At 33.6% G+C, this 21,525-nt stretch overlaps 1 protein-coding gene across 1 annotated transcript in view; it reads right to left on the reverse strand.

The window, feature by feature from the left end:
* Nucleotides 1-21,525, reverse strand: part of LOC120502186 (adhesion G protein-coupled receptor A3-like) — a 255,064-nt gene that overhangs the window by 99,763 nt on the left and 133,776 nt on the right. Inside the window, exons 9-12 of the mRNA XM_039709368.1 lie at nt 18,688-18,886; nt 17,278-17,427; nt 14,176-14,337; nt 11,643-11,858 (exon numbers count right to left, since the gene is read on the reverse strand). Of these exons, the coding sequence (XP_039565302.1) occupies nt 11,643-11,858; nt 14,176-14,337; nt 17,278-17,427; nt 18,688-18,886 (727 nt within the window). The remainder of the gene's footprint in view (nt 1-11,642; nt 11,859-14,175; nt 14,338-17,277; nt 17,428-18,687; nt 18,887-21,525) is intronic.

A 21,525-nucleotide genomic window follows, 5' to 3' on the forward strand; every position in this document is an offset into this window, starting at 1 on the left:
AAGTTCCTTCCTTACAGAAATTCTTGTGGTTGCACTGTGGAAGAAAACTTACTGCTGAAGCTTGATGCAGCCATCTGATTGGATTTGTTATCTGACAGAATTAAAATAAACTCTAAGGGTAAAATGAACTTTAAATATACTACATACATTCTGACATATACTCAGGTTAGACATTTATTTATTAGAGACTTTACTTTTCAGAAATTTCATGTCTGATTTTAGTGAGGATTAAAATATAGATGCCAAATCAGTGAGGTACTCTGAAAGTGCACAAAACTGAAAATCATAGTTCTTCTGAACAGCAGTTTTACAATAGTTTGGAATACATATTTAATTCTATTCTATGTGGAAATTAGAAATTTACACATTTAAATTATCAGTACCACTTAAATAGTATATTTAATATTTGGTGGCATTTCTGTAGATGACTGCTATCATCAGAAGTGCAGTGATAAAGGCTGAAGAAACACAACATAGCTGTAAATAACCTTCCAGTTCAATGACTCTGATAATTACATGCAACTTTGCTAGACTATATTTAGTAAGAGTTTTGAAACTGTTAAGACACGTTACACAGTACTGATCAAACAGAGTTTATGAAATACAGGAGGCTTTCTGCAATAAAATGTTGCAGAAATGCAATTTTTTTCTTCAAGTGTCAAGTGCTAAGATTACTCTTTTCCTTTAAAATAGCAGCATATGCTGGTCAGTGAAGCATGCACTACACAGCTGTTACATCTACTGTATGACCTGTACATATCCAATTAGCCACTGTGTTTTTTAGTTCTGGTTCATCAGAGTTCTGGTCTGAAGGGCTTTAACCTACATTTAGGAGAAGAATTGTTATCTTGTCTATCCAAATTCATAGCCTACAGCCTGTTTTGAGCTAAAACAATTGGCTAATTTATTTTTCCTCTTTTTTTCTTCTTAGCAGTAATGGAGGGTATATGAAAAAAAAAAAAAGGATCAGTACAAGGATTAATGGCAGAAAAACTCCATGACTGGAGTTTGATATTGTATGAATACATATTCCCATGCACACAGAGATGATGTGGACTTCTTAACAATTATCATCACTCCTGTCCTCAGGTTTGTACATTTGCATTCTGGGCACATTAAGAAAAAGAACTATTTCTACATAAAATAACAAACATAATATAGCTCAGTGAACACATAAATACATGTGTGGTTGGATAAGACTTAAATCATTAAGATGGTTTAGATCATTAACACTATAAGACCTAAACCATTAAGATGTATAAAAAAAGATATAATTTTTTTCCTAAAAAGGAACCAGTTTCCTGTACTGACCATCTTCTGGATACAGTCTGTTGTTCCGGAAATCCATGAGGCACACAAGGTGCATATAAGAGAGATGTACCATTACATTTCCATTTCTATATGTACTTCTCTCCCAAAGCTTCCAACTTACTAGACTCCTAGCAGAGGTCAGAAACAAGTCAAAATGGAATTTTAGACTGACCCTTTGCAACTTTTATTCTATCCCTAAATTCAACACTTTTCACCAGCATTTGAAAAAACATCAGATTCAAGATTCCTACTGAAGTGCTGAATATTTCTAGCTATTTTAAGTACAATTGTAACTTTTGCTTAGTATTGTTTTAAATTATGTTTTTGTTACTCATTGATGCCAAGAGAAGAAAGCAGTAAAAAGAATGGATGAAGAGTCATTTAAAGCCATTTTTTTTCTCAAATTCATTAAGGAAATCCCTCTTTATTTCATCATGAAGTTTTCCCAGAAACTAAAGAAAGCTGTGTACAAGTTTCATTCACTAAAACAAGATTATGAAGCCAATTAACTTCACAAAGAATGACTGTCCATTTCTGAAGTCAAACAATGAATATCTGTGTAGAATTCCTTTCTCTGTAAAGCAGAGCTTATGTGTTTCATTACAAACTCACCTGGCATTAATAGTAAGTTCCTTCACTGATGATTTGGAAACTCAATTAACACCTGCAAGTTCCTTCACTTTCTGGGACATTGTGGGAGCACAATAGCAATAATTTAGAATAATGAGCTAACTCTTATGTAGAACTATGAAAGTTTAAAAATGGGATTCTTATAATTCACAGTCAGGAAATAATGGTATGATCCCCATCTCTACTACATTCAGTTATAGTTCAACACATTTACACGCTTTGCTTGATATATTTGAGATATAGTATGCCAACCATACATAAATCAATAATGCAGAAAGAGCTCACAGCATAAACATGAATCAGCATATCAATATTAATTTAGCTAACAAATAAATTTTTCATTGAGATGGGCTCAAGAAATACTATGCACATCTTTGTGAGATGCCTGCTGGGACAGCAGTCATGCGCTTTTCCATCCTATTTTCAAAGTGTAGCACATGACAGTCTAAAATGACAGACAAAAATAAATCATTATGGTCACAGTCAACTTCCCTAGTATCACAAGTCTTGTCATAGTTTTTTTGTTGTTAAAAAAAGCCCAAGTAAACAACTCACTCCTCCTCCCTCACCACGAAAATCTCTCCCTCTTCCCACACACTCCAACACTAGATGTTACAGCAGGGAATGATCTCATGAGAACTGTAAACTCAGGAAATTGATTCTAGTAAGTTTACTACTTCTGAAACACCCCCCCTGCCCCTTGCCTCACTCTCTTCACTTTATTTTCCCACTGCATTATTTTTAGGAGATATTTTCAAAGTTCAGAAAATAGATTAAACTCAAATACTTACAAAGAACCATAAACATGTATTATTACCTGTCCACATGCACTATCCTTCCAGAACAACTGTTGCTAACCCCTTATACAGAGAAAGCAGGATTCCAGTCCTCCAAACCATGAAACATAGAAACGTGGAATTGTTAAGTTTGGAAAAGGCTCTAAAATCACCAAGTCCAACAGCACTGCCATGTTCACTGCTAAACCATTTTTCCCAAATGATGTGCACATGTTTTTTGAGCTCTTTTTGAATATCTTGAACACATTTTTTGAGTCACTTGAGTGACTTCACCACTTCCCTGGGCAGTCTGGTCCATTGCCTAACAACCCTCTCCATAGGGAAATGTTTCCTAATATTTAAACTAAACCTCCCCTGTTGCAACTTGTGGCCATTTCTTCTTGTTCTGTCACTCGTTACCTGAGAGAAAAGACTGAGCCCCACCCAACTGCAATTCTCTTTCAGGTGTATAAACATCAGTGTTTGTGTGTGTATGCTCATGAATGACAAGAAGTTTATCACTCTTTTCATACAGTAGAAAAAACAATGGGTTTTAAAATAATTTAAAAATTCTTATAGAAGAATTAATTTATATATTTTTAGTGAATGCCACTTTAATACATCAACAACAACTACTGCAAGAAGATTTTTTTACTTGACAGAATTTTCTATCTATTTTTAGGGACAAGACTATGCAAAGTACTTCTGAATTCACCGTGACACAGAACACATCTCACAAGTTCTACAAAGTGGTAACAGTCAATTAAGTAAGGAAATATTAAATCCTTCAACCCAAAAAAGAAATGTTAGAGATTTCTACTGGTATGTATTTTTTTCTGGAACTAAAGAAAAAATCAAGGGTGAACTCCTAATCCCAGCTAAACCCACCAAAACCACAGAAACAACACCGCCCAGTTAACTAATTTCTTCAGCAAACAACAGGGCAACATTGGCAGAAATATTTTAACTGAAATTTCAGTTCCTGTGTCACAAAGACAGTTCCGAACCATTCCAGTCCTTCCTTGAATCAATTTCCTGCTATGATTGTCTCTTCATAAGTCACTTTAGAAGAGGTATTCTACCTAATTGCACCCCTAGGTCTACACTGTGCATAAAACATAGAGGTAACACACCCACTTCCTGGAAAACTTGCATTCCATTGCTGACTTCCACTACATACTCAGTAAGGATGTTCTGTATGGAGATACACACATCCATACACATCCTTGGGAAAGTTCTACAACACAGCAATTACAGTGCCCTAACCACTACACAGAAAATCACACAAATTAATTCTTCTATGTACATAAACCCAAAACCCACTCAAAAACCTTTGATACATAACCTCATACACTGCTGCCTTTTCCTGGAGGAAGTTCCAGCCAATATGGTCACGTTGACAATGGGAAAGGCTCTACCCTTGTGTGAGCACCTTTATACCACCTAGAGGGTTTGACTCCTCCAAAGCAGCCTCCTCACCTGTGTGGTATTGACCATTTCCTCAGATTATCACATGCAGCTGGAGATGAAAAAGTCAGGAAACAATCAAGAATTTCTAGGAAAAGAATCCACATTCAGAAAAAAAAATCAGTCATATCACCTCCTAATAATCAATCTATTTTAGCAAACTCTTTGTTACCACTGGTCTATTTGTGGGCCAATATAAGCCAACAAGCTAACATTGAGAGAAGAAAAAAAAAAGGAAGAAAGAAAGAAGAAAGAAAAAGCTTCTAAATGCACTTCCACAGTTACAAAAATTATCAATTTAGAGATTGGAAATGCCTTCTCTAAAATAAGCAACAATCAATTACCTAAGCAACCTTGTAGTGAAAAAGATTTTGAGAATCAAAATGTAATTACTTATTGGATACCGATGCATGCTCTATTATGTGGCATCAATCATTCTCTGAGAAAATAAAACAAACATTAAAAAGGAGAGTTTAGAAAAGAACAGTTGAAAATACTTAACTTACACAGGGAGTTCTATAAAAATGTTAAAAGTTTATTGTTTATACCATTAGAAAATTATGGGTATTTTATTTTATATAATGAGAAAGTTGGGGGTTAAGTCCTCAAAAGTCAATGCAGAAGTGGGACTTGCATTTGTACTCAGTATTGTACATGGTCATTATTACCTTTGTACCATCAAGTTAACATAAAATACGTTCCAACAACTGATGCTCTGCGTTATTAATTGTTATGGTGTCAATGGGGTTTTGTTATGTGGTTTATCTTAATTAGTGTACAAACTATTATTTAACAGCACAATGCACATGAAGGAGTCTAATAGTTTATAACAAGGAAACTAATCTTATAATGCCTTTTGGGAAATCCCAAAGATAACTTTTCTATAGCAAGAGCAATGGTGCTGAAAATCAAGTCTGTTTTTCTCTCAGCCATTGTGGATTAGAGAGTGGCAGCATATCTCTAGATATATATTGACAGCACATACATAATCAGCAGTATTTGTGTGTTCAGGAACAGAAGTTTGTTTCACAAGCAAGCAAATGTGAGTTCAAATAACACAATTTTACATCAAATACAAGTTGCTAATTCTCCCAGTCTCTTTGTCCTTGTGTTTATTAACTTCCAGCTAATCATATTTCTTTTCACTTCTTCAGACATACAAGATTGGGCTCCAAACTATATAGAGCATTAAGGGAGAATGACTAAATGGCTTGATGAATTTAAGTTTTGAACAAAATACATGTTTCTGAAACATTAATGAAATGTAAAAAAACACACAGAGGGTTGGTAGTCACAGAATTAGCTTTTTCTCTGCTAAAAGAGAAGTGGCAAAGGACAAAAAAAAAAAAGGGTATGATCATGTAGTTACACATATTAAAGTTCCTTTTATGCACCCATGAAACAAGTGTAAAATTTTTCCCACTTTTAAAAACATAATGTACGTTAATTTTTATATGTTAAAACACATGATAAACCAATACAAGAATTACAGAAACACTTCTGTATACCTAATATAATTGACATTTTTCACATATGCATTAATAATATTTGGGCACTGTTGCATTTTTCTCAATCTTTAGATCTGTAAGTGCAGGATGACTATCCAGATAATAAAAGGCTACAGAAACATGTACAGAGAAAAGAAAAAAGAAGGTATGTTGAACACAGAACACCAAACTACAAACATTGCAGGTGTCATGGTAGGCATAAATGTACAGATATTCTTTGTTGTTATTTGAGAAGGAGTAGTAGTAAGTAGTATCAATATAAAAATGTGATCTGAGCATACTGGAAAGAGAAAGAGTTGCAGTTCTTCTTGTCTGGTTTTGATTTTGAAATTAAACCCTCTAATTACCTAAATGACAGATATTTCAACTTTTTCCATAGCTAGTGCTCAGTGTATAATCTGAACCCACCTGCAAGAAAATTAATGCTTCCACAGAAAATAGTTTATATATCATACTTCTAAATGTTTTTACTTAGTTTTAATTTTATTTTAAAACAAGGGGTCCATGGCTGTAATAAGAGACACACCAACAGCTATTTTTCGATACCTCTTAGATATTATTAAGAATAAGGACGAATATTAAAATAGTCTTTTTTGAATGCAGAATTAAGGCGATTATTTAGAATATTGAATAAATAGGTATTGTATGTCTGGATATATTCTAAATCACTATTAAAACCATGTCAGGATTAAATTAAAGCTATATATAAAAGATCTTTTAAAAAGTAGAATAAATATAAAAGAATGAAGCAGGTAAAATATAACAAACTTTAAAATGCCTACATCACATTGAGCTATACCTTTATGATAGTACCCACCTAATCACAGAGAAAAGAGAAATGGTCCTAGATTAGTTATTGTAAAATCAATTTATAAATTTACACCCAAGCAAACTCTTTTGTAAGTTACCAGAAAAATTTTCAAATAATACCATTATCCAAGAGAGGAAGAGCAAAATGCTTTGGGCACTAAGACATAGAAAGAAAATTGAGAAAAGAGAAAAATGGGCAAAAATTTTTTCCCAAAGGGAAGGGAAGAGGACAAATTCTGATGTATAACATGACATGACTTCATCTGGATGTTTAATTTTGACATATTTGTAAAATATTTTTAAACAAAATAGGCTTTGACATAGGTATTCCAGCATTCTACCCAGTGTTGCTCTATAATACGCTATACGTATAAAACTGAGAACACTAAGTTTCGTTTGCTGGTGTCCTGCTTACTTGGCATTTTTTTTCTTTATTGCATGTTTTCTGCAATTGTGAAAATTAAAGTGTGAGAAAAAAAAGAAAAATTATAATCTTGTACTAACATGTATCATACAACATACTCCCAAGTCCATCGTATTTGAAGAGGAAAGTGCTGCAATAATCTCTAAAAAGCAATGTGTGCTGGGAAATTAGAGACCATCACAATGGAAATGATCATGTCAACATAATTCATGCTACATTTAAGATGTCTATCAACCTACTAGTTATTTCATGCTAGAAAAGAAACCAAAATTATCCTAGCAATATACTGTGACATACTGTAGGATAAAAGTATTTTGTTGACTATGTCAGATGGTACTTTCTTAATATGATGTATGTGTTTATTGAATATTTCAATATGAATATTCTCAACAGAAGACTGAAAAGTATTTGTTTTAATGTAGCATGGAATGAAAGAGGATCTGGAATGGGGAACATTTAGTCTGACAGACTGAATCAGAAAAATCAATAATAGCTATTTTCTGTGCAAATTACAAGAAGTAGATTCATTTAGTATTATATTTTTCACAAACTCTATACACTATATGAATTCTGAATTTCCTGAGCTGATCTTTATGCACTGAAACACTTCTGTACACATGCATTCTGAAACTGGGAAAAGGTATCCTAAAATGGATAATCAACCTCATTATATCAGCAACAATACTTTTCCCATTCACAATTCCTCTTTGGATTTTTAATTCTGTGTTTTACCCAACTTTTATCACTTGGTGGAAATCTTTAAGATCTTTTCTCCATTCTTTGTAATTTTTACCTGTGGATTTACCATTATATATACATTACATCTATGGTCTGACAATCAAAATTTATTCTATTCAAGACAAAACCTTTTGTTACCTAGGTTGTATATTTTCCAGTATGTATCTGAGACAAGAATATTTGTAAAATTGTGTAATGTCTAAACATGGTACATGCAGGTAATCATAGGATTTTGTCAGTGCACTTTAGAATTTGTTTTTGTGGTTAGCATGTCTGGTACCAATTTAACTTTTACCATTTCTTCCATGGACAATACCTGTAATACAACCTGACAAATCCAAAGGTCAGTCTGGCTCAGGGCATAGAAGAAATAAACAGAATTGAAAAGTTGACTAGAATGCATGGAGAATATAATGAAGAACTCAGAAATCAGGGATTACATGTGAAATACACATTATTGAAATTTTAAAACCTCACTTCCAATTCATTTGTGTGTCAGGAGAATAATTAAGATAGGAATAGACTTCTCACTTGACGAGCATTTTCAATGAAGCTGAAAGTATAAATTATGTTAAGAAAATACTTTCTTCAAAGTTGAAGCACAAATACCAAACTCACAGTCCACCATAAACTGCACATTTCGTTGCCATGGCACAGGAAGTTTAAAGGTTCATTCTGCGCTGAAGGAACTTTCCTGAGTCAGAGGGTGGGTTAACTGTACAAGTGATTATCTTGCACACTGGAGGTATTTTGCAGAATCAGGTGGGAACAGAGATCAGGTTCCAAGTATCCTTCAGGTCTGGTACCAAACAAGAACCAGACACTGGATTTGTACTGAAAGGCACTAAAATTTCATCAGCTGTTCTCACATTGTCTGAGTTCAAATGTTACAGCAGCCTGGTTGCTGTGTGACCATCACTTCATTATCGTGATGTCCTCAGACCATATGGGACAGACTGTGCCTCAGGAGCATTTCTGTGATAGGATCTCAGTCAGGAGCATCCCATTAAGGCTTCTCAAACAGAGAGGAAAACACCCAGTGTGTCAAAACACCATAACAAAAATTCAGAATATATATTTGAGCTTGTTTTCCCCACCCAGTAAAGTCCAGTCAGGCAGGAAAAGCCCCCTACTAACAGCAAAAATGGGATCTAAGAGAAGGCATTTGGGTCTAAGTCCCACCACACAAAACTTCTGATCTTGAACACCAATAAATTATTCTTTCCAAACTTGCAGGTGGCTACAGAGTCAGAAGTAGATTTAAAGATAAAAATTTGTGTGTCAAGCTGAGATAATATTTTAATTTAGGGTATCTGAAAATGCTGCAAGTTGGTCTACAAACATATTTGAACCATAAGTGGATACAGATATATTTTAACAGCTATCTCCTAAACTTCTCTGAATGGTGAACCTCTTTCAGTGTCTTTTAAATGATTTAATTTTCAAAGTCTATTATTTTAAAACTGTTTCTTACTTATTTATTTAAATTTTGATATTTCTTAACCTTTTTAGGGCGTTCTATACCATAATAACCAGATCAGGCTAATTGATGTACAGAAAACCACTGCCTAAATATGTATCAATTTCCTACCATTGTCAGGGAATATCACTATGAATAGCTACAAAAGCTTTGATGGTATTTACAAGAAAGCTTGAGCTCACCTATACCAGTTTTTTCCCCTCTACTGCCCACACTTTACTTTGTGAGGATTCACTTTTTAAATTGATTAGTGAAATTTCTTAACAAGAGAAAACATAAATAATTGTTTTGCTTAGTGAGCAGATGATTTACAATATGATAAATTTGAAGAGGGCTACACTTTCTAGCACAAAAACATATGAATATTTTCTTTTAGTAAGCTTCTTAAGCAAATTTTCACATTTTTATTAGAAGTTAATTAAATTTGTGATTACTGCATCTACTCGGTGATTTTAATTAAATGCTTTTTCTTCTTCATTATTAATCCTATGCTAAATAGAGGAAGACTGTAAGAGTAATCTCAGCATCTAAGATGAAGTTCTAAAGGTCAGATATAATAAAAGAAGCAATTCTGACCTTATAACAAATTCTCTATTTTCCTAAACTTTGCACAGCACAATCAAGTAGGTTTACCTCCAATGAGCAAATATAGAAATAATTTTGCTAGTGGATGACGATAAAAAATCCCATTTTCTGTTATCAGTTACAATTCTACATATCATTCCCTTCAACAGTGAAGAAATGTAACCAATTTCAGAATGAATTAAGGGAGTAGTTAGCTTAAAACTTTCAGAGAGCAGTGAATTAAAACTTCTTTATTTTCAGGACAAAGTTAAAGGAATATATCCAGTTTGCTTATTCCCCTAGAACATTTAAAGCCTGAGTACACCTTCATGTTAAAACCTAAAACCGTGTAACAAACATTTAGCCAAGTCTATAATCTCCTGTATCATCCTCTTACAATCTTTCCAAATTCCTATACAGGTGATATCTGGAGGTCCACCTAATAAGGACACTTCCATCAGAATATATATTACATATACATAAAATGGCTTTGCACGGGAATGAGCTCACTTTCTCCTGGCTTCCTTGTACCACGAGTAGAATTTCTCTTCTCTGTATTGTATAAAGTCAGGTAGATTCACAGTATACAAGGAAAGATTTTACTGAGATCATTATGGTGACATTCTGACAACATTTTAGTAAGGGGCTTCAAATAACTAGTCTAACTTACTCTAAATATTTGACAGTACTTGACAGAAGAGATGAGAAATTTGCAATTATGGTAGGATTTTTGTATGAGGAGAGATACACTAGTGCTTGACCATTCAACGATAAAGAGACTAATTTACTAAAAAGGTTGGTATTCAGTTTTTAAATATTCGTGGAGCTAATAAAGAAAACTTTCCAATTCCTGTATTCCCATATATATTTCTATATCAATAATACTATTCCATACAATTCAGAGTGTTCCAGGATTTCCTCTTGAACAAATCTTGTGTCTTTTAGATCTTTGACATTTAGTTTTCACCTAATGGATGACAAACTCATTGCTTTTCAGAGACACCTTTCTTTTTCCTATAGACAGACATGTTAAAAGTGTTAAGAGGAAAAAAATTAACTCCATTAAAGGAAATAAATTTAACCTATTCTTCCATTTTTAAGATGACTCCTTTTAGCAGAAGATCATGGGAGCACAAAGTACCATATAACTGATTGCACAGACCATACAGATTAAAATGCACCAAACTTCAATCAAAATTTTTCAAGTTCAATAAACCAGTAATATTGTTCAGAGAAGCATAATTTTGTCATAGTAAATAATTCAAGAAATAAGCCTATTAAACTGAGATTCAGTTGAAGGATAACTAAAATTCAACGCTAATACTTAAATTCAATAACATGCTCAGCCAAATACAAAATTCCATTTCCTGCTAGATCAAAATTTAATTGTTACACTTCATTATTTGATAATAACAGTGTATTCTATTAAAAGGCTTATTTACTATTTTCTTAAGCTACTAATCAAAAATCCAGCAAAACACTCTCCCTCAGCATGAAGTCCAGAAGACAGTGCAGTATTATTTATGAAAGTAAATGTAATTTCCCTAAAAAAAAAAAGCATCTCTGCAATGTAAAACCCTGTGAGAGTGCCTCACTAAAACAAGTCTTTCCAAATTAATTTGAAGAGATTGTTTACACATAGAAAAGTCTGCACAACTGGACTCAGAGATAGAAAGAACAAGACATTCACTCATCTCTATTCACATCCTGCATTCTGCCTGATTCTATTAATGGAATATTCATTAGCATAACAAAATATGCTACACCCAATACACCAGTTTAAGCCCACTTACACGCTGAAATTATTAATAAGTTTACAGTGCTAACAACACATAAAATATTAATTTTACAAATCAGTATTCTGCCTAAAGGTGCTGCTGAAAACACTAAATAAATAAAATAGACAACTTATATTCATAATCATACTGACTTACCCTGGTAGAAGAATTCACCAAAGAACCATCCAGATTGCCAGTGTTGCACTTAAAATTCAAGTACACATCAGGATTGTGATTTGCTTCCCATCTTCCCAAATCAGGAGTCACTGACTTGTCTGAGTTTGCAGATGTTTTCTGGTAGGCAGTGCAAGTCATTCCTGTGAAACTGGATGGCTTGATCATGAAGGCTTCCAGAGCAATATTACGAGATACCTGTGAAAATATTGAAAATAGTTGTCACAAGCCCATAAACCATGCTTGCAACTGTGTGTGCAATGCATGTTTATTGCATTCACTCAACAAAGGATTGTGCATGTATGCACACATACACACAGACATATGTGTATTTTTATATATTGTCTTGGGGTGAGAAAGAAAATAGAACTTATTTAAAAATATGATACAGGGTTCTACAACAGCATAGTGGGTTTGCTTCCATCGTTACTTCCGAGATATATGTATATACATACATATAGATCTGTTTCTATAGTTACACTAGTTATTATTATATCAGTTTTGCAATTCCATCATTATTCAATTCAATGGAATCTGGAATTAAAGCAATAGAGTTATAAAGTGAACTAGCAATACCAGGCTTAAGAACTACTTAAAAAATGAATAAGGATGTGCTTTGTACCTAAGAAATTAAACAGGAACCTTCTTAGCTACTTAGTGGCTGAGTCTTTTCACGCATCTTGTTCCATGAGATCATTGAGCATGACTAAATGGTTCAAGGCAGCACCATGTTACAGGTGCATCTGTGACCCACCCTTCAGCAAAGTGAAGTGTAAGGAGATGGAGACTGCAGCAGAGTGCAGAGATGCACCTCTACCCTTAAACCAGCATTTTCATTTCATCACAGGTCTGTGCATGGGACAAACAGCTTGTGTTATAACAGGTGGACTACCTTAGACTGGTGCCACACTGATAGGACTATATGGTTTCTGCTTCCAGGCAGATTGTTTCCTGATCTGTGGACCTGGCAGCACTGAATTAATGGCTGGACTTGATGATCTTAAAGGTCTTTGACCACCTAAATGATTCTATGATTCAGTGTTTTATGGCTGACATAGTTTATAGAGTTTCTCTTTTTTTTTTTTTCCTTTGTAATTGTACTAGAAACTATTGGCTACCTAAGCTGTGGGTGTTTTATTTGCTGTTTTCTAAAATAAAGAAAGCAGATGCAATTTCTGTGAGACAGTTTCCTGGCTGGCCTCCCAAAGGAACAGACATGTTTGGTATTGCATAAGATGACACCAGAAATACTCCACAGCTTTTGTTTATTTACAAATTGCACTCAACAGTAAACTACTTCTCCTACAGAAAACCATGAGAAGCTAAAAGATAAAGCAAGGCAAAACAGTCAGTGACATATATAGAAGTCTGAGTTCATAGAATTACTCTTTTCAGTAATGTCAACATCTTCCTAAACCAGTGACAGGGAAAAAACTCAACCTTTGTCACTTGACATTTAAAAGAAAGGCAAGTATAAAACAACAGAGCCCTCCTAGCTGTCACATTGCAAAATACTTCTAAAAGTTACATTATTGTCACTACACATTTAATAGAAATAGTTTTAGCAAATTTGATTCTTTTATGTAAATGAGAATGAAATAAAAAACTTTCTTTAAGAAACAGTCCAATATATTTTTGTCTCTGTTTGAAAGCCGCTTTTATAAAAGCACAAACAAAGGCTATTATGCTATTTGGTTTCCTCAATAATTCACTTCATTCTATTTTTTTTTTTGTTCCTTTTATTTTTATACATTTTTCCTGTGATTGACTCTGTACCTGAACTCACATTTAAACAATGTTTTTGTGTAAATGCAGTGGACAATTGAGAAAAGAATAAAGATTTTTTAAAAGCAAGCAAGCAAGCAAACTAACTCAAGGAATGATAAGGCTTTAAAGTGTTTATCTAAATTTCCAAAAGGATAACTTTCATGTTTCTGATTTAGATGTATTTCTGATATTTAGATGTTGAAGCTGACAAGAAGACAATGTCTTAGTCTCCAAATTAGAACCTTTCAGTATCCAAGTGATACACTTGTGTAGATGGAGGACAATGAGTAAAAAAATTATTTCTAATAATTAGGTACAGTTCGCTTCTAAAAAAATTAAAACTATCCCTGAACTGATAATTTTTAGGACATGATAGGTCTTTTTTGATCATCTTCTAAATATTTTAATCAATAATTGTCCAGAAATTCTGGGTAAGTTTTATTAAAATCTTCCAACTACAAAGGATCTTGTTGTCTTTTATGCTCTGACATGTTGGTGTCACTCACTCAACTTGGACCTTTCAAAATAAAACCATATACTACTACAGTGGCTTTAAAAATAGAAACTGAAAGAATACAAAGAACATTAGAAAGATACTGTTGTCAACACTATATGGTCACAATAAATACAACTGATCAAAGAAAAAAGAATTTCAATACCATTGGTCATATTTAAAAAATATTTTGGTCTTGCAAATAGAATTCAAGAGAAAAAGTCTTACAAGACTATTTTTAATTTTTTGAAATACCTTTGATATAACTTGAATCTTGCTGGTCAGTATTTGACTTGCAATCTGTTCCACACATCGTACAATCCTGGTGCAGGCTTTGTCTTCTTTTTGAGCCATCCACAACACGTGGTCATCCACCAACATTATATTGCTGGCAATCTCAATAAGAGCATCCCCAATCTGGAAGAAGAAAAAAAACCAAAAACCCAAAGGTATTGTCTGTGAAACTCGAGAAGTAAGAAAAGAACAAGTAAGAGTACAAATGAAGGCAGGCACCTTATTTCTCTTGGTAACCCTCATTGAAAGACAGTTTTGATTTTATAAAAAATTTAAATGGACTGAAAAAGAAAACACAAGAAAGGAGAAGTGTAACCCACATCAAGGAAAAGCTTTTTAATTCTCAACTTTAAAGCTTATCTTCTAGATAAACCAGACAAATTGAGTCATCTCATCTCAATAAACAGAGTTCCAGAATTATCACCCTCTTTCTTAAACTAATTAAAATTGTCCATGGCTTTCTAAAGAACTTCTTCATGTTCAATCAAAGGACCTTGAGGGGGAGGCTTGTGGGGAAGGAAAAAAAAAAAAAAGAGAGGGAAAATATATTTGAAAGACATCTTTATTACAGATATAGGGGAGTAAATTTGAGATACAGCTCAGGTGCTGATATAAACTTAGATCATCTCATGAGCCATAGCTTTGGTAGTTTTAATTCACAGTTGTGCCTAATCCAAAACAACAGATCCTTGTTTTCCCAGGTGACATTTTACAGATTTTGGTAACTGTGTCTTTGAAATTTTATTAGTAGTTACATTTAGAAAAAATAAGTATCATGGTGAATATTTTCTGTCATTATTTCAAGCTGGAATAAAAATGTTTGCTTTTTAAAATTCAAAAACTTAATTTGAGTAAAATTTCAAAATTAACATGACCACATTACCAATATTTTTGAAGGCAAAGATATGGAAAAGATCTACCCATTTGTAACAGGTAAACCTGAATAAAACTGTATATAGAAGAAGAAAACAACTGAGAAATATTTCTAAAGAAAAGTTCAAGAAGCCAAAAAGTCACACTAATAGCAACAGAAAAATAAGACAAATACACAGATGATTCAATGGAAAGGAAAGTAGAAAATCGGCAATGGTGAAAGAGATTTAAATGATGGCTGAGGTTATGAAGTTAGTTCTGCATTTTCAATAAAAACAAGATAAATTTCTCATGCACTGCAAGGGAAACAAATAATGAGACTACATGTGAAATTTTATGTGACTGTTCGTGAAATATTTAATCTATTTTTGAGAACATAATTACTAGATAATTCTAGATGGCTTTTGACAATGTGACAGAGTTATTGATAAAATGAATAATAATGAATCACATTAAGAGTCTGGAGTGATTTATGAGAAACTATAAAAGCAAACACCAATCAGCTAGGCAGTAACTTAGTGAGGGCAGAACAATAGTCTATAAATATACAAAAGGAGAGAAATAAGAAAAGGAAGTAACTTATACTATAATTAAATGCATTAATGAAGAGTAAAGTCATGTCATTGAAAATACAAAAATTTGGGCTATCATGCATGTTCCTGAAAAAAATTGTAGCATGTTGCAAATATGTCCCTTGTGCAGCTGTTGAACCTCTCTTGTTTGAGAGGCAATCCACCAGATGGGACCTTTACCTTGCATAAAAATTAACAATCCCATGTGGAATGGGATGCACATCCCAGAAAAGAGGCACAGAAACTGTACTAGTTTAGCAAGAATGTTTTTGAAAATATTCTGAAAAATTGCATTTAAATTGATTTCTAATGGATTTATGTAATTCTAGTTTCAGCTTCTAGTCAATTCCCAACCAAGCACTTTGTATGAAATAAAGTTCAGTCTTATTTATAATTACAAGTGCAGTGAAGCTATTGATACTTAAATTCCATAGGTGCTTTTCTACCTTGTATGTGAGAGCTAAGAAATGGGTGACATTTGACAGCTCAATGGATGAGGACTCTACCTAGAAAACTTGAGAGAATAATAAAGGAAAAGAGAGAAAAAATAGGAGAAATGTTATAAATTAAGAAAATAAAGGATTACTAAATCAGAGATGTAGATGTAAGTGATGGAGATAGAGACGTTTTGATACAAAAAAGAGCAGAAATTAAAACCTATTTGAAAGGTGGAAGAAGTCAATTAAAAGATTAGAGATGGTGCTCAGCTTTAATGGAAAATACATCAGCTGCTAGAAAAACAAAGAGGCTTTATGGCAAATCCAGCTGTTTCTTTTGAATGTCAAATTTTTGTTTTGTCAGAAAGCAGTAAGATCTTATCAGGATTCTGAGCTGAAATAAAGTTGCAGCTTTGAAACATGATTCTTGGAGAGCACTTAATAATATACTTTAGATCTAGTGAATTATGGTGAAATTGAAGTTGGAGACTTTCTCAAATTGGCACTAAAATGTTAACTGTTACAATTCCCAGAGCCAGAATGGAATGAACATTGCCAAACCAAAAGAAAACATAACATGGTCAAAAATTACAGTTTATAAAATCTTTATGCAAGCAGTTACTCTGAAAATTAACAGGAACAAAAAAATATGATGAACATTTATGTTCTCTGTAAAAACCTATTTTTCCCATAGGGTTTGCATAATTCTGATTAGATTTTCCTGCAAAAAATGGCATACATAATGCTGAAAGTTTCTGTACGAAGTTGCACATAAAGACATATTATCTTTTCTTTACAAGAAGTGATGCCTCCTTGCAAAATTCAGTGAAAACCTTCTGAAAAAATAGCAAAAACAAAAGAAGCATGTGTAGCTCCAGTGGCCAGCCAGAGTCCATTCTAACACATTAGACGTGATAGAAAATAAACTTAAAAAGAAATTTAATTAAGTGGCTCATTAAAAACAGGTTTTATTCCTAAGCAGCAATGCCCTTGTCATCAGTGAAGAAGACTTAGTTTCCTTTTTGGCACAAAGGGACACATCACAGTTTATGCAGAACATTTGCAATCAGCAATCAGTTTTAGGAGCTACTCTTCACTGTGTGCCCGCATACATTAAGAGCAGGGCCATATGAAAAGACTTTTAAGTGATACTTTTTTTCAGCATAGAGAAGATATCTTACATCTTCAACTTCATCCACGAAGACAATTAACTTTTCCATTATATAAGCCAAATATATTACATCCATTTTATCCGCAAAGAGGGAAGCACCTCTTGTGTAGGCTGTCAGCTGGCGGGAAAACTCCAGCACGGTTGTCAAATTGATGTGCATCTGAAAATACATTAGAATTGTTAGGCTTAATAAATCAGCTAGCTTCATTCTCTTTAAAAACTGGAGATCACATCCATTGGTATAATGCCTGCCATAATTTCACATGGATTTATGTGCATCAGTATGCCATGGATATACATTTCAGGAGAATATTCAGGCATATGAATGCATTTTCAGCCTTAGGTCTTAGATTTCATTGCAGTTATCTGAAGACACCACCACAACAGACCAACAAATTTTGAAGATTTTTTTTTACTTTTTCTAGACTGTAACTATATGGCCTCATAAAATATACCAAGCTACTTACCTTGCCTTGCCTCTATCTCTAGACCTTCATGAAAACAACAGTGTCAATAAGGGTTCCTATACTCAGTGGCACATGGTGGGAGAACAAGAGAAGTTCAGACTGGCTGTGAAGAAAATCTTTCCTGTTTTAAGTGCAGTCAGGCATTTGAACAGGTTAACCCCAAGAAATTGTGCAGCCTCCATCCTCAGAGATTATAAAATCCTGAATGTCTAAAGCCCTGAGAAACCCAATCTCACCTCCTTGCTTACAGGAGAATAGATTGGATTTTAGACATACTCCTATTATTTTATTAGCCTGTAATTGCAATGGCTCTCTTAATATATTAATTATTCTTATTTATGAACCCATTTGAAAACAAACTTTTTTGTGGTCTTACTTAGCATTACTGATATTACCAGGGAAGAAATGGTCAAGGAAACTGGAAGTTGTAAAATCAGTATGGCAGTTACATATCTGGGTCATCCTCCACAGTGTTTCCTGTTATGTTCTTTTTTTCTCATTAATTTCTATCCATCTACTTTTTCATCTCATTCTTTTACTTATCCATAACAAAAAATTTAAATACTGCTTTTTTTTAAGACATCAAAAAGGCATTCTAAAGAGGAAAGGCACTTCAGCTGATGAACCTCTGATATGGGACCCCACAAGAAATTTACATCTTTCTGGAAAACCATATAAGGGGAAGGAAAGTCAAGCACTGATCACCCTGCCAGCATTACTAATAATCATCTAGACTCTAAGCACCTAATGGAAAAAAGTACTAAGGTAAAAGTAATGCTGTGCACTTATTCCTATTACAACTTCCAATTACCAAAGGAAAAAATGGTTGTCTTTCAAGTAAAGCATTTTGTTAGAAGTCCATCTATCCCAAACATGTGGCTGAACTGACATTTCTTGAAATCTATTTAACAATGAGTTCTAGAGAAGGGGAGACTTGGATTCCAAAATATTACCTGACTAAAAGCATGAAGAACTTGAGTTATTTCTTGTGAGTAAGGACATTCAGAGTAGTTTTCTTCATCCCAGCGTCCAGTCCGGTTACATTTACGCCACGCCTTTGCCTCTTCTGCACCATTGTGAAATGTGACAGAGTTAAAAGAATACTGGAGACAGGGCTGGTAAGCAGTTATCCCAGCCAAAGTTTTGGGCCACCTAGAAACACCATGGTAGTAAACATTAAAATGCAAAAGGCGACTAAAAATATAGATATGTATAACAATAAATAACCATATACAGAAACACAAAGTGATATATGAGAGAAAAAGGCTATTTTAGGTTTTACTTCATAATGTTGCATAATGAATTACTTTGTTCCCTTGGAAAATGTTAGAATTATACAGGTTCAAGTCTGGCTGGTCACACATTCATTCTGCATTAATTCCAGGAAGGTGTTTAGTGTTAAGGGAAAAGATATGGTTGGGGTTTTTACCACATTAATGTCTGCAGAATGCAAAAAGCAGAGCGGTAAATCCATGAAGAAAAAAAACCAACAAAAACAAAACAAACAAACAAACAAAAACCCCAAAACAAAACAAAAAAACCCAAAACCCCCCCCAAAAAAAAAACCAAAAAAACACCCCCAAACAACAACAACTAAAAACAACCCACCAAAACAAACAAACAAAAAACCCCCAAAAAAACCCCCAAGACGTTATTACTAAATGCTCTTAAAACTAAGGGCTCAAAATGTACCTGACAATCTCTGTTTTGCATTTTGACATACCACTAAAAAGCCTAGAAAAAACAAAAATTCCTGAATGTCTCAGAAAACAGTGTACAAGATTTCAGCAGAGGTCATGTGTCATGAAGGAGGAAGGAACTAGCCCTCAAAAATTAGCTATTTAGGTATATATGATGTATGAAGTATGATTCCAAAACAGTCCTTGAAAACAAACTAAATCAAGAGCAGCCAGAATTCTTCTATTGAGCTGATTGGTCTGTTATAAAACACACTTTCTGTGTAAAGAAAGTGTTTTTCTGCTGCATTCTCTAGAATAGCACAACTGAATCTACCTCTGTAGACACCAAATCTATTGTCATTTACAGTCTAGTGTGGACATAGCAGGATCAGGTAATTGGTAGAAATCTAAGAAAGCTATAAGCATATCCTCAGCGAGTCAGCAGGTGTGGGAAGGATATGGTTCTTTAATTGCACTGATGTAATGAATGAACCAGATAAATCACAAAAATATTCTGCCTTTCAATGGAATTACAGCTTTGCAATCAACCTTTCCTGAAACAAAAGTATTAGCTCTTCCAGTTATACAATGCATGTTCAATTGTACATTGTTACATAATATACTGAAAGGGTTTAGGCTATAAAAGTTTCCTTCATTTCAAAGAAAAGTTAAGAAGAAAAATACTTTTAATTTTTTCATAGCTGTCACTGAAAAAAATTCAATGTGTGGTGTGAAAACAGGTGATAAAAAAATGAATCATGAAAGAAGATTTCCCAAAAAAATCAAAATACGTAAAGTAGTATATAGAGCATATAGTAGCATGGAGGACTTTTGCCTCTGGGATGAAATATTATTTTTATTAAAACCTTTGCATTAATGCAGTTGGCCCACTTTTATTGGCAACTTACTTCAAAAGTAAAACTAAAGAGATAATTCTGAGCCTAGCATTGTCACAGTGAGCAGAATCTGGCCTTCATGACTAGGAATGAGAGCATGTAAGCTTATTCTAAAAGGCACATTATCATTTGCCTTTCAGAATAAGCTTACAGCATTCTAGAAAGCAACAACCAAAAAAAGCTAAAATATGGCCATGATAGAGAAAACCTCTTAGCAGAAAAAGCCAGTTCATTCTGACTCTCAGTGCCTAATTCTTGCTGCAGTTACACAATTATAAATACCACCTAGGATGGACCACTGAAATAGCCACACTCCCCTGACACATTTTTTCCTTTCTTTTGCCCAATAAAAGAACAGTTCTTTCTAGTTTTGCCTTTGTGGTTCAATTCTTTCTACTTCCAAACTTGTTATGTTACCAAAACTTCAAAGACCTTTGTAAGAAAACTTGCTAGTGTGATAGCTCCATCTCTGAGGATAAACCTTTGAACAATTTCAAGCACTAATGCTGAGTTGGAGCCTCATAAATTCTCTACGATTTAAAATTCATTCTCTCAAATGCCAAAAGAACCTATGGACTCAGCATCCTTTTGATGTACATTTAAAAAATAAATTTATATGGATTTCTAGGAAGATGATCAATAGGTTGAGAAATGTCCACTCTTGTTCTTTTGATTTATATAAAATGACAAAAATGCCCCTGGTGTTAGTTTGTGCAGCACAAAGATTTATATATATTTATTTATGGAGAAAAAGATGTCATTTTAAGGCAAGAACATGAAATTCATAGAGTTTCCATCTAAAAGATACAGTATGAGTTTTCTGATAGGAAGTATATATTTTTTAAAGATCTAATGAAAACCTATTTCAGCATATCTACTACGAAAAAACACAATTCCAGTTATTGTGATGACAAAAAAATCTATAGCTATGATTGTCAAAGGTCTCTAATGAAATTTAATCCATATATATGCATTGCCTCAGCAATTCTGCCTCAGTGAAAGAGGCAAACTCACTGGTACTGAAGTTAACACATAATAAAATAACTTTGTAGTAAAGAGAAAAGAGATTATTTGAGTAGGTTTTTATTTCCACTTCTTTCTAATTCAATCCTTTACAAGAAATAGTGCAAAAAGCCTTTGGGCTTTTAAGTTTCAGAGGTAACCTAAAAATAAATAGAGGCTTTCAGGTCAGAAATATTCACAGAAAGTTCTGCTA

This window comes from Passer montanus, unplaced genomic scaffold (assembly GCF_014805655.1).
Source record: "Passer montanus isolate IOZ18808 unplaced genomic scaffold, ASM1480565v1 scaffold21, whole genome shotgun sequence".
NCBI classification, from domain to species: Eukaryota; Metazoa; Chordata; class Aves; order Passeriformes; family Passeridae; genus Passer; species Passer montanus.